At 39.7% G+C, this 13,796-nt stretch overlaps 1 protein-coding gene across 3 annotated transcripts in view; it reads left to right on the forward strand.

The window, feature by feature from the left end:
* LOC138209597 (microtubule-associated serine/threonine-protein kinase 1-like) overlaps window positions 1-13,796 on the forward strand; it is a 77,207-nt gene that overhangs the window by 43,734 nt on the left and 19,677 nt on the right. For all 3 annotated transcript variants that reach the window (XM_069168284.1, XM_069168285.1, XM_069168286.1), the window contains 7 exons: window positions 1,153-1,228; window positions 4,563-4,772; window positions 4,872-4,973; window positions 8,448-8,580; window positions 11,875-11,942; window positions 12,180-12,256; window positions 13,415-13,623. In XM_069168284.1, coding sequence (XP_069024385.1) covers window positions 1,153-1,228; window positions 4,563-4,772; window positions 4,872-4,973; window positions 8,448-8,580; window positions 11,875-11,942; window positions 12,180-12,256; window positions 13,415-13,623 — 875 coding nt within the window. The remainder of the gene's footprint in view (window positions 1-1,152; window positions 1,229-4,562; window positions 4,773-4,871; window positions 4,974-8,447; window positions 8,581-11,874; window positions 11,943-12,179; window positions 12,257-13,414; window positions 13,624-13,796) is intronic.

Below are 13,796 nucleotides of genomic sequence, written 5' to 3' on the forward strand. Positions count from 1 at the left end.
GATTTATATCTTTAGAAGGAATTGGCTTTAGGACTGAGTGTCACAAAAAAGGTGAGAATTATTGAGGGACACTCTAATGCCCTATTCACTTAGATCTTTAAAAGAAATATATTTTTCTTCTTGAAAGATATAGAAAAGCACCAGAATTAACCTTGAAGTATTACTGTGGACTAGTGGACGGATAAATATTATCATATTTTTTTGATGTTGATCATATTGTTTGTGTGTAAAATGTACAACATTTACCTCAAAATTGAGGTAAGCGCAGAAAGTAGAAAAAAAACACTCAAATGCAGCACAAGTACTTAAAAGCTGCAGTCACAGTATTTGAATGTACTCCGGGTGAGGATATTTTCCATTGCAGTTATTATATCAGTATCAATCTACCTTCCAGTGCTTTGAGCCTCTCCAGGGTGCAGTAGCTTCTCTATTAGCCGAAACCTCTGGTGTACACTCCCTCATACCACACCTATTATAGCCTCCCCCTGGATGCAACATGCCCTAACTACATACGACACATCACTACTTATCAGTATTCAGTTTTCATATGGAGCTCCTCTGTAGTCGCTGGCCTAGATAACATCTTGTGGCTTCAGTACACGTAGAATGCCTTTATTGCGTACCTTGACGGGTCTCATTGTCACCCTTCATATCACAACAATAAGTCTGCGACGCTTAACTGTAATGGGTTTACCAACAGCCGTCTCTTCATAAATTGCTTTTCTTTTGTGAATGTGTGGATCAGCATAGGATTAGTTGCTGTGAAATGAAGTTTATTTTTGTGCTTTGACACTGCCACATGTCAATTTTGCGTAGCATTACGTTTGTGCATGTGTGTGTCTGAAACATACAGGTGACTCTTACGTATATATGCTAGTTTCTGACATCTGTACTATGCTTGGGATTGAAGAGTGCGGCATGACATGCAGGAAGATGCCGGATCCATTAAAGAAACAGAGTGTACGGAATTTGTGATCAGTCGATTAACATAATACACTGACGGGGTGGCAGTGAATTATTCCTTGATTCAAGTGAAAAATTTAGAAATGCATCTCTCTCTGCTGCCTCCCCTCGCTCAGTCCTACCTTCTTAGATTTTTTTCCATCGGTCCAGTATGTTTCACACCTGCTCTCTGTGTTGGTCTCTTTGCAGCCCGGGGCGCTCTCCATCCTGCTATGACAATGAAATAGTGATGATGAACCATGTCTACAAGGAGCGCTTCCCCAAGGTCAGGCTCACACAAACAAATACACGTGTAAACTGCACCTCCGCACACACGTCAAACACACACACAGACAATATGCATACCGGCAGTGGCCATCTCTTAGCTACATTTAAAACACATTCTTTTATCCAGAGAGACTCTTTACTTGCAGAAGTCAGATCTTTCAAGTAAGTACGTTTGTGCCGCAGGGTGGGAACATCTATGCAAAACATCTAGTAAACAAACTAAAAAAAACACTCCCCAGAACATATTTAAATTTCAGACTCTACATAAAAGGCAGACTTATTTTCCTTTTATTAACTATGGAAAATCAGATTAAAAGTGTGAATTTCTGGTTGCAGAAGATTTTGGAAGAAGTGAAACTGCGAGTATTGCATAATACGTACATTGGAATTTCTGCATTTTACAGGGCCAGCTGCATCAAAGTCTGCAGATTGATGACTAAAACTGGGTGAACAAAGACAGACTATGCATAAACATTCTTCTTGACACATTTATGGAGCCACTTGTTCATCTGATTCTGTTTTATACATCTTAATCACCGTGGAATAAGGCACACATACAAGCCTGATTTCCGCTCCCACAGTTAGCCGTAAATGTATTTAGCAATGCCTTTAAACAAATGTTTGCTAATCAGTATTTGAGCCCACCCTATCGCTAATTATACCCATCAATGAGAACATGTGCAGTTTTACAGATTGTGCAGCTTTGCCAGCTGTCATTACACATGACTGTTAAACATGGCTGTGGCTTTTTACAGCATCTTTACTACTAATTTAATACACATAACTATAAACCGTCATTGCAGTGATATCTGAGTCATCACTTTTAAACATTAGGAAGGCCATCAATAATTAATTTATGGAGCATCCGTATGGGGAATCATGAGAAGAATGAGTAAACTCCTTACTCATAAATATTTTCAAATTTGGTTAATAAATACACTTTTGATTGACGTCCTACAGAATCCTGTGCAGAGCACTGCCAAAATAACTTAAGGGTAAAATTGGCATGCAACTTAAACAATGTATTACTGTGAGTTTAAGTCATAAATTTAATGTCCTTTTTTATAACATCTTCTGAAGCATTCTTTAGCAAACTGTATTCTGCCTGGTGAACTGCACACATTCTTTCTACACTTATTTTATACACAGCATTGTATGCATAGTTTTTGTGCATACGTATCGTTTAGATTTATGGCCCCAGATCTGCACTGGGACGCAGTGCAAAGGGCTGCAAGAATAAAGAAAAGTGTCGTCGTATTTGTGAGGACTTTTGTGAGGGGTTGGGGACTCCAGGTGTGCAGGAGATCAGACAGTTCTTGCAACATTAAAAAGGGTTTCACTAGAGCCTGGGACGTAAACAGGTGCCAGGACACTCTTGGCTTTGTAGGCAGGCATCCGGGACTTGAAAGTGTTTGAGGCAAAACAAATATCAATGTACTGTATGATATTATTAGGTCGCTAGACATTACACGAATCTGATCTGGAGATGGCTAATGCCTGAAGAAACACCTGGGATCAAATCAATGTCCTGAAGTATGAACCTGCAGAAATTATAACCTCAGTCAAGATGAGTCAGGCTACCACATGGACCTGTTTTAGTGACAGCATTTCGCTTCGCAGTCTTCTTTAGTAAACTTGTTTTTTTGTCTCACAAACCAAAATAGGTGAGCCTGATTGTACTTGCTATTCTGAATTCAGGTCTTTTAATCCTGCTTCTGTGTGTTATACCCTGAGACATAGATACATGACTCGTGTTGGAGAGACACACAACTATCTTCATGAACAGAGAACTGTGTGTGAAGAAATGTATGTGACACTGCAGGCAGGTGTCCTTAACACACACACACACACACACACACACACACACACACACACACACACACACACACACACACACACACACAGTGTACTTTTTGAAAGCATTTTGCTGAACCACGTGCAATATTTGGGTTATTTACTGTATCAGCTGGATAATCTGTACTGACCACTAAACAGCTCCTATCAGAGTCATCAAATGACTAGATTCTAGATTATTTACTGTACAGTGTATTCATCTTTATTATGAATTTTTTTATTTGGATCCTTATTAGCTTCCACAGAATGGTCGCCAGTCTTCCTGGGCACCACACAAAAACAACAAACAAAAATGTAATTCACCGCAAGAATAAAACAGAAAAAGCAAAGAGAAACTCTGAAAATAAGTCAAATCTCTCTTCATGAAAGAAAAGTAACCTGCAACCGACAATGAAACAAAAACAGCAATAAGAAAAGGAAAATAAAAACAAAGGTTCAAAGACAGCAATAACCACAGAAACATGTCTGATATTCATCAGATTTGAATTTAGTGACTTTTTGAAAAATACATTCAACTTCTGATCTGTCTGGTGTCAATGGGGAGCAAAGTCCAGAATGAAGAAGCTCTATAACTGTAATTTCCCAGGGACCAGGGCTTACTTAATGTGTGTTATACCCATTACACAAACCTGTATTTGTAAAGACGCATACAGTATAGTATGTATTTCTGAGAATACCACAGCCCGATCAGACAAATTATGTGTCTAAAGCAGCAATTAATTACATGTATAGTCAAACATTACAATCACTATTTGACACACAATCAGCCAGATGTTGGGAAAAGTATGAAAACACACTAGAAATCAAGTTATCAATGTACAAAAACAATTTGAGATTAACATAGAAAATACACAGTGCCAAAGTCTGAAATAGTTGTAACTCTATACAGGTCAATTAAAGTTTGCCTAATCTCTGTGACTCATGCATAACACATTATTCTGTGTCAAAAATGGCATTTAAATTACCTCTTTGTCTTGTCCAGGTCGTCATTTTCACATCTTAAAGCCTAGTTTGATTTAAAAAATGTTTGTGGTGTTCTCATCATTATTTAAAGATGAACGAATATCTCTGGAAATAGCAGCTCTGACGTGCAACATGCAGAAGGTGCATCATCACGCAGTGTCTCGTCATTTGTTGCATGTAACTTAAAGCACCAAAGCATCACAGGGAGTAGTGGAGGTATGTTAGCTGGGCTGTAGCAGCATCAGTATGAAATCCCTGGTTTTCAGTAGCTCGGATGGAGACAGCTGACGTGTCCTGATATAAAACACCAAAAAGGCACTCGTAAAAATGTGTGCATAGAAAACCATGCGTGGGGATGTTTGAGTAATTAATCAGACGATCGGATTTATTCAGAGCATGTTCTGAAGTAGTTCCAGACTACTAGACGATCTACAGACACAGATATGTTGTGCTTGATAAGCAATCACATTATCTTCTGCTTAATGACTGTTAACCACCTTCGTGTCTCTAATCAGGCCACAGCTCAGATGGAGGAGAGGCTGGCTGAGTTCATCCAGCATTACTGCCCAGAAAGTGTCCTGCCACTGGCCGACGGGGTCCTCAGCTTCATCCACCACCAGATTGCTGAGCTATCCAGAGACTGCCTGACCAAATCACGAGAGGGGCTTATTACCAGCGTTTACTTCTGTGAACTGCAGGAGAACCTGGAGAAGCTGCTCCATGATGTGAGTTGTGAGTCATGGAGGTGGAGAGGAAGGTGAAAGTGATGTCTCCTGCCTCGGACACCTAATAAACTGATCTGTCTCTCTGTCTTTCTTCGTCAGGCATACGAGCGCTCAGAGAGCTCAGAGGTCAACTTCGTCATTGAGCTAGTCAAAAAGCTCTTCATCATCATCTCTCGTCCTGCCAGGCTGCTGGAGTGTTTGGTGAGTTCCAGCCCACTGTCTGGTTGTGTAGTCTTAGTTTAGTTAAATAGTCAAACAAACCCAGAATCCAAACTCTGCACCAAATTACCATTAATTTAATCAAGTGTATTGTTCTAGAGGCCTGATTGAACATGTTCTCCTTCATCTGCTCAAACAGTCTCATGTCCTCCCACACACAGATGGAGGGCAGACTCCTTCACCCTGAATTGGCACATAAAAAAGAGCAGAAGTGGGGCAGAGTATCTGCTGTGCATTCAGTCTGAAGTGATGAAACATGGGTTTTCTAAGTGTGTCACAGCTGGGGGCTGTGCTGTCACTCCACAAAAGGGATGGTTTCAGGCTCTTTTCATCTTTAACATGGCATTGTTTTACTCTTGCTTGTTTTAAGAGTGAAAGACAGGATGTATTTTTGTACGTGTATGTCTTAAGAGTTTGGTGCAGGCATTGGGGCGTTACATAAAGGAGACTGAAAACACTCACAAGTTGAGTGCCAGTATATGACGTCACCAACATGGCAAACATTTCCAATTCAAAGCTCTACAAAGTAATCAGAAACTCCACAATAGCAGCAAAAAAAACAACGCAACACAGAACCTGTCCTCATCTACACTTTTTACCCAAAACCAGGACCGCAGAAAGGAAATATATACTGTAGGTGAATGATACTCATCAAGCTAGTATCATAAACATGAAAGAAAAAATACACATATATGCAGATTCAAGATATCATCATCATTTGTTGATACTTGACACTCTTGATTCTTGATATATTATACTCGAGAGGATCATTGAAGGAGACCCTCATTTACAAGGATTTTAAGTCAAACTACAAAAATGAAAATAACAGCATGAAAATGAACTAAAAGAGAAAAGACAATGCCACAATGAATTAATGAAAGCTGTTAAAGTCCAAAATTTAGGGAGGATGGTTGAATAGATTAAGATCATTCAAATACTATTATATAAAAATAAAGCGATAAAAACATTCAAAATAGATTAGAAGATAATTTAAGAGTAAAAAGTAAGAGTAAAATCCTTAAAATATATAGTATACAGCAGATGCCTGCAGTTTTCACTACAGGTGCCTGATCAACGGGCTGCAGACTTTGTTCCTCACTTTTTATTCAGGAGAGATTCATGTGGTAATCTGAGTTTTTAAGATAATTTTAGAGGAACTTGAATAGATTTTATTTTAGCTTCCAAAAAAGTAAAGAAAGCGACAAGACATTTTACGACAAATAGACAGTTCTCATTAACGCTGTGCAGTGACCATGTCTTTTTTTTTCTGTTGTTAAACCTGCATATATCTCAAAGCAACTCTGTTTAGTTTGGTTTTATCGTGGTTTAACAACAAACTACACATAACATATTTCTCACGTATTCAGGAAAAACAGACAAGCTAAAGCACACAGATGCATGTTCATTCACTTGCTTCCAGTAAATGTTGTTTCACCTTAAGCTCTCTAAATACTGGAGATGTTCTGTGGATGTAGGAATTTACTGTATTATGCAGCAGAGGTCAGAGTTTTGTTTAAGCCGCGTCATTCAGTACATCAGACGAGCTCGGCAGCAGCGGAGTACACACTTTTTGCCGCAGGATATTTTTCCAACTTAACTGGAAACTGCATGATATTCTGTCCACCTCCTCAACTTGTCAGTCTCCTTAGCAGCGTATCAAATCTTGTGGAGGACGGAGCCGTGTCCTTGGCATGTTCAATTCATCCAAACTTACTTGGTAATAAAAAACCTCTGTATACACGGGCGGCTGAGCCACACCTGAATACCGGCTCGCTGATTGATGGTATCCCATTTTCGCTGTTGGTGTGGTTCCTCCTCCCAAACCCCCTTGGCTCATCTTTCCGTTGCCAAGGCGACCATCAGAAGAGGTCGATAGGGTCAGGCAGAATGTGGAGGGGGATTTTAGATCCTCGTGGCCCTTAGGTTAGAGAGGACAGGACGGGCACAGATAAAATGTTGTCCGCGGCCATAGAGTTCATTTAGCATTCAAGTCAGTCGCGAGGTCTGATTTGGTGAAAATGTCACACAGTCTGTAGGCTGTTAGCTGGGAGAATATTATCCTCGAGCAGAGCAAGCTATCAGAGGAACCAGGTTAATTCCCCCTTTCTGTACTCGGACTGTAGTCGTCAGAGGGAACAGATATGAGAGGATTGGGGAGGAAATGATCCCGGCTGCCCCAGGCTTTCTAATCAAAATGTTATTCCACCAACAGGAATGAACTGAATCCCTCAGGACACTACAAAAGGCTGTTTAGTCAGAAAAAAATGGATGTTTGTAAGAAAGCAATTTAAAGTTTGGAAGTGTATTAACACTGATTGTGTTTGTCTGACAGCCCCATAGCGATGTTTGGTCATGAATTCACTGCAGGTTGAAGTAAACTGGTTTTGTGATTATGAGTTGGGCACACTTTTAGAATTACTTTGATAAGTTTATGTAATGTGACACAATATAACATCAGTTCATTAACAGTCATCTTTTGTTTGCTGTTATCACATCCTTTTGTTACTCCAAACTAGGGAGTCTGCTTTCGTGGTTACATATCAAGAGCTGAAAATGTGATATACTGGGAAACAATTTTCTCACAATAAGGCATAAACATACCGACAACAATTATTGCCCAACACAGGACTCTTGATTACAACACAGGTATCAATAATTGGGAGTTTAAAAAAAACTGATAGTATTTATATAAATAGAAACACCAAGTCAGCATTAATAGTAATAACTTTTATCACTCATTCCAGTTACGGCTTCATACATTTTATGTATTGGTTCTCTAAGTGTTCTCTTACAGTAAATTAAGCATCTGTTGATTTCCAAAGCTGCTACTTTGGAAAATAAATATTTTTCACAGTTTTCTAACATAGACCAAGCAATGGTTCAGTCTAGCTTTTCTGAGATATTATTAGCCATTTTAGGGCGTATTTCCCTCTTTAACTATATATATTAATATATAGACATTTGACCAGCACTATGTAAACTACTTCATTATCGTGCCATCATTATTATCTGTAAAAAAGAATAAAAGTGACGTATCAAGATGAAGTACCAGTAAGAGCCATCAAATTGTTTAACATCATTCGGCTGATGAAACTTTTTTCTGAAGATCAGTGAGATTTTGCAACAGAAGAAGACAATGGTTTGCTTTTTGTTATCCAATATTCAAAGTAAGGGTTATTGTTCCAGTGAAAATCATTTGGTGTTGACTGGAGTGGACAGGGCACCAGCCGGCATCCTCAAATCTATCTGAAGGTGTTAAAACTGTCGGTGCGGAATTTGATCACAGACATAAATATATTTAAGTTTGTCAGAATGGTAAAGCAGCAATGATCTTTTTTTTTTTACATCCTAAATGCTGCATGCTGATGAATCTTTGCATCCATATCAGTTTGAGATGGATCTAATTGTGTGTTAAAGATTTCTTTGACTCCACACTGTTTGTTCTTTTAATGACAGGAGTTCAACCCTGAAGAGTTTTACCATCTGCTGGAGGCGGCGGAGGACCATGCCAAGGAGGGGCAGCTAATGAAGGCCGACATCCCTCGATACATCATCAGTCAATTGGGGCTGACCAGGGACCCACTGGAGGGTGAGACGAAGAAGATAAATGTGTCAGGGTTGATATGTTTTAATGGTAAATATGTAGAGAGAAAGGGAATTCATAGGACTGTTTTCAGGCAGACATTTTCTGGTTTCAGTTATTCACTTTCTTTCCAGGAGTCAGATGAGACGATCAATATCCCTCCCACGTCTTTGTGGCACGTACGGAGCTGGAGCCAGGAGGCGATTAACCTAACTCGCTGTAAAGACAGAAAGCAGCTCCAAACAGCTATATGAAAAAATATCGCCACTAACGCATCTAAAGCTCACAAATGAACATGCTGTTTCTTGTTTTTTTAGTAGATACACAAACAGGGATGTAAGAACAGCAGTTTGTGTTGTTTGGGGCAGTTGTGTGCTGTAACTCCTTCTTGAACAACAGCAGAGGTGCAGTTACTTCATACAATCTTACAGTCTCAGTGACACAGTGACTGCTGTTTGTCAAGAAGTAGTTACAACCTGTAATAGTTTGTTGGTTTGACTATAAATTGTTAATTAGTGAACTTTAGAGGTGCTGGATTTTTCAAACACACGGTGCATTTCATCAGGCCAGCATGACTTTCCACGCTTCCTAGCGTCCTAACTCTTCCCAGAGAAAGATGTAAAAAAGACTAAACTGGATATCCTCGTTCACTCCGGTGATATTTTGAAGAGATAGCAACTGCTCATGAGGCGCAGCACCCCAACTGTCAGATGTATACTTTGAAACATTCCTCTAAGTAACACTGAGAGAAAATACAGTGTTGGATTTATTATTATTCCATAAAACAGATCAGAGCAAAGGTAAGGGAGCAAAATATACAGTAATAGTTATTCTGAATAGAATCTATGGTCTGAATATTTTGACATCCCCGGCTCAGGCTGAATAATAATGATAACTGCGACTGTGGCTCTGTTGGGCTGCAGAAATTTGCTCAGTTGTCATATTTTTTTCTGAATGAGCCAAGATGACATTGGAATGGAAATATAGAAAAGGAGAAGAAAAGTTAAGCCTTGGCTTATGAAGGGAAAAAAAAATACAGAGCTGCAAAGGATGTTTTCAAAATTCAGTTCTGACTCAGATTGCTATCCTGCTGCTATTTCCATTCCAGTTTCTACAGGAATTTACCCACAGTATTAAAAATCATGCAGTGCGACAACTGCTCCATGTCATTACTTATTAGATCGTCTGACTAGTCAGTAATGACATTATGATTATAGGGGTAAAAGACTTTCACTTTGGATGCTCCTGTGTTTTCTCACTTAAAGCTCCATGACTCAATTAAGGGCTGGAACATCTTCGATGATGACGGAGGGCGAACAGTTTACAGGTCAGGGAGGAGCGAGGAATGGAAGAAGCAGGAAGAGAGCTACGCGAGCTGTTCTCCAACAGGGTGTGATGATTCGCAGTGTTGGTCCAGCCCTATTCTCTCTGAGCTGAGCTAAACTAAGCTAACCACCTCCTGGCTTGAGCCCCATGCAGTATTTACTGGGCAGACATGAAATCATTCTTTTTATCTTCCTCTCAGCAAGAGGGCAAACTGGCCTATTTCCCAGACTAATTCCTTTAAACCAGAGGTTTTCAAAGAGTGAGGCGCATGTCTCACTGGGTGCAGTGGAAGCGACAAGTACAAGCTGGTCTTGTAAAAACATCAGTAAGTTTGTTTTTGCTGTTTAACCAGCTGATTTGACCTGTTTAACATGATTAGCAGTTATGGCATCAGCTTTAGCTGGTGGACGCAATTAGGGTACTTTAAAACACAGAGCGCCTGATTACAGCTGTAATCCTTCTCAGTCACAACTCGGTCAAACCTGAGTACACAGATATGACACACATTTATTTTTAATTCAGTGTGACTTACATTTTGCAAGGACACCTCTATCTCAGATGTCCATCGCCAATAAATGTCCAAAAACCATTAAAGTGCTCCTTATAACTTCATCATCACCTCACCACTGACACTTGTCCTGATAGTTAATTCTGCTTCAGTGGGCCACTTTGCCAAGTAAATAAATGAAGGCTATGAAAAAGACTGTTAACACAGCATAATCAGTGACTCCATGGCAACAGTATATTTTATATTCTAGTATATTAAACTGCAATAATTCCTGTTTACATTCAGCAAAGCCCCAAAATTAAAGGTACAGTAGTTCTAAGACTTAGATCAACATTATTTCACAACCTAAAGTAAGAAGAAGAAGCCAAGTTACAAAATGTATTAATATTAATGGGTCGAATGTTGCATCAGTATTTTGTTTTGTCTCTATTTTGTGTGTGTGTGTGTGTGTGTGTGTGTGTGTGTGTGTGTGTGTGTGTGTGTGTGTGTGTGTGTGTGTGTGTGTGTGTGTGTGTGTGTACTACATTGATCAGCTTTGCTGGATATTCAGGACGAGGATATAGATGTAGAGTCTGATCTGCCTGGATTGTTTGCTGGCTGCTAGTGTGGTGGCGTTGCTCTCTTTCATTAATCTTCAAGACTCAAACTCCGGCCCCCTAACTCACAGTTCTAATTCACATCTGCTCATCCGTCCCCAGTCTAATCCATCAAGAGCTGCTCATTAGCTGATGGGTTAAATGGGCCAGAATAACTCTTCACAATAAACTGCTGCGGTTTTATTTCTGAATTCATGAGGAATCTGTTCAGTTTGGTCTTTCTGAGTTCATTTCTACTTACAATGTGCCACTCGATATCTTGATCGTGCATTTTCTTTAGCACCTACATTGTCACGCACACATGCACACCCACATAGCTGCCCGCACATCCACGCCTTCAGAGACGGTTGACAAGATCAGTTGTTTTCCATGTCAAACATAGACTGACAGAATGTATGATTCTGAGCTCAGTGGCTTTTATTTTACTTGTAGCTAATATCTACAGTGGAATTTTTTAAAAGCTTTGCACAGTTAATTATCATGCGATTATTTCCCTGCTTCAACAAAACAGTGGTATAATCAGTGTATTCAAGCAGCTGTCACATACAAGAGTGCAAGAACACTGGAAATTAGCTGCCAGTGCTGCTCGTGGAGGGAATAAGAACAAAGTGTGGGGGAGGGAGAGCTGAAGGAGACAGGATTAATAGGAAGAAGCTATTTTCATTCTCAGATTTTTTCCTTCTGTGATTTGACGCTTTTGGTCCTTCAGCTGTTTTGAAACTTGAATAGCTGTTTTGTTAAAGATGTCTGAGCAGCTGCAGTTTTGCTGTCTTTTTGCATTAGTGTGGGAGGCCAGTTGTTTTAGCGTGAGCTTCGTCTCTCCTCTTTGTGACATCAGGTTCGGTCGTTAACGAACATGTTTCTCTGCAGAAATCGTGAGCCTCGACAGCTACGACAGCGAGGGTCCACATACTCCAGAGAACGATGACTCTGCAGAGGTGATGAACAAACACACATTACACACCTGTGCAGACAAGTCTGAGTTTACATGCATTTATATACTCACAATATAAATGACTCCACACAAGTTTACACACACACACACACACACACACACACACACACACACACACACACACACACACACACACACACACACACACACACAAAACCACTAAGAACAAATCACTTTTAAAATTAGATTTACAATTTTTTTAAATTTCGGGTTTCACCAGGGAAGAGGGAGATCTATCAAGCCACCGAGTGAAGAAGACTTTCAGAGCATCAAACTGATCAGCAATGGAGCTTACGGGTAAGCGATGGATTTAGACCTCATTGATTCCTCAAAGAAACCAGATCAAACCCAATCAAGCTTTTTAAAGTAATTTTGTAGAACTCTTAACTGAAGTCAGTGGATGAAATTTTCTCAGTTGTCCATCTGAGTTTTTAAACTTCAGCCTTCTCCTCTGCTATAAATGAGCACACGTGATCTGCTGATGAATCTAATACTATAACTTTGAGTTCAGATTTTGCTATTATTTTGTTTTTTTGTTTGAATGACTGTTTTAAAGGTCAAGAGTGAGCCTCTGTGGTTATCAAAATACTTTTCATGCAGGAAGTATGTGGTGGAAGTAGTGGAATCAGAAAAAAACAATATCAGCACAAAGATAATATTTATCTTCTTTTCTCCTGCTATTTGATTTACAGCATATTTTAAATTTAGCATTTTAACACTTTGATTACTTTAACAGGTAAATATTGATGTTATGATTGATGTCATGTTTTTGTTTATTTCGTTTTCACGGTTGCTGTCAAATTTTTCAATCCAGCTGAATTTCAGTTGCAGCAGCTGTTGCAGAGCACTGATGCCATTTTGGACAATAACGTTTAATGTTTACTATTACATATTTTTATCACAAATGTTTGATAAACACATTTTGGTCAATGAATTGATAGCAGAATCCATCTGTCAATCAGTCAGGCTCTAAAAAGCAGTGGCTTTCGTCCTGGCACAGTGAATCATTAAACCACCAATAATGGAGGACCCTCGGGACTGAGGAGCACATTTTAAAATGCATGTTTAACATATGTTCAGGGACTGGTCTATTCACTTATTCAAAGAAAAATGACATGCATTTAAAATGTACTCCACAGCAAGAGTAACATACGGTCTCCTCTTGATCTGGACCGGTACACATGCTGCTGCATGTTAAATGCTGCCTAAAGCTGGCTTAGGTCGATCAGAAAGAAAAAGGACAGAACTCAAAAAGGAAATAAAGGTCATGAGCTTCGGGCTTGGTATTTTGTGCCAGAGGTTTTAAATTCTGATTTCGACCTTGACACGTCCATACTATTCTGAATTCATGTGTACAAGCAGATTGACTAATCCTTTCTAAAAAAAATTTAAATCCGTTGTGTTTTCCTCGATACTTCACCTCTTCTGTACTCGTCTGTCTCACCTTCTTTCAAGTGCCGTCTACCTGGTGCGCCACAGGGAGACACGTCAGCGTTTTGCCATGAAGAAAATCAACAAGCAGAATCTGATACTGAGGAACCAGATCCAGCAGGCGTTTGTGGAGCGGGACATCCTGACCTTCGCAGAGAACCCTTTCGTAGTCTCGATGTTCTGCTCCTTTGAAACGCGGCGACACCTCTGCATGGTCATGGAGTATGTTGAAGGTAAGGGATATGTTTACAACAGAGGTGGATTCAAATTAAAGCGATTTCCATGATTTATGAGGCCATTTTGAACGAATGACTCGTTTTTCTCCTGTCCCGTTTGCCTTTCTTTTTTCTGTGTCAGGCATGTAGAGAAATGTTCAGTCAGGTTTCTGTTTGTAACAGAAGACTTT

Source organism: Embiotoca jacksoni, unplaced genomic scaffold (assembly GCF_022577435.1).
Source record: "Embiotoca jacksoni isolate LCO1_2020_lvr unplaced genomic scaffold, fEmbJac1.0.p SCAF_4, whole genome shotgun sequence".
NCBI classification, from domain to species: Eukaryota; Metazoa; Chordata; class Actinopteri; family Embiotocidae; genus Embiotoca; species Embiotoca jacksoni.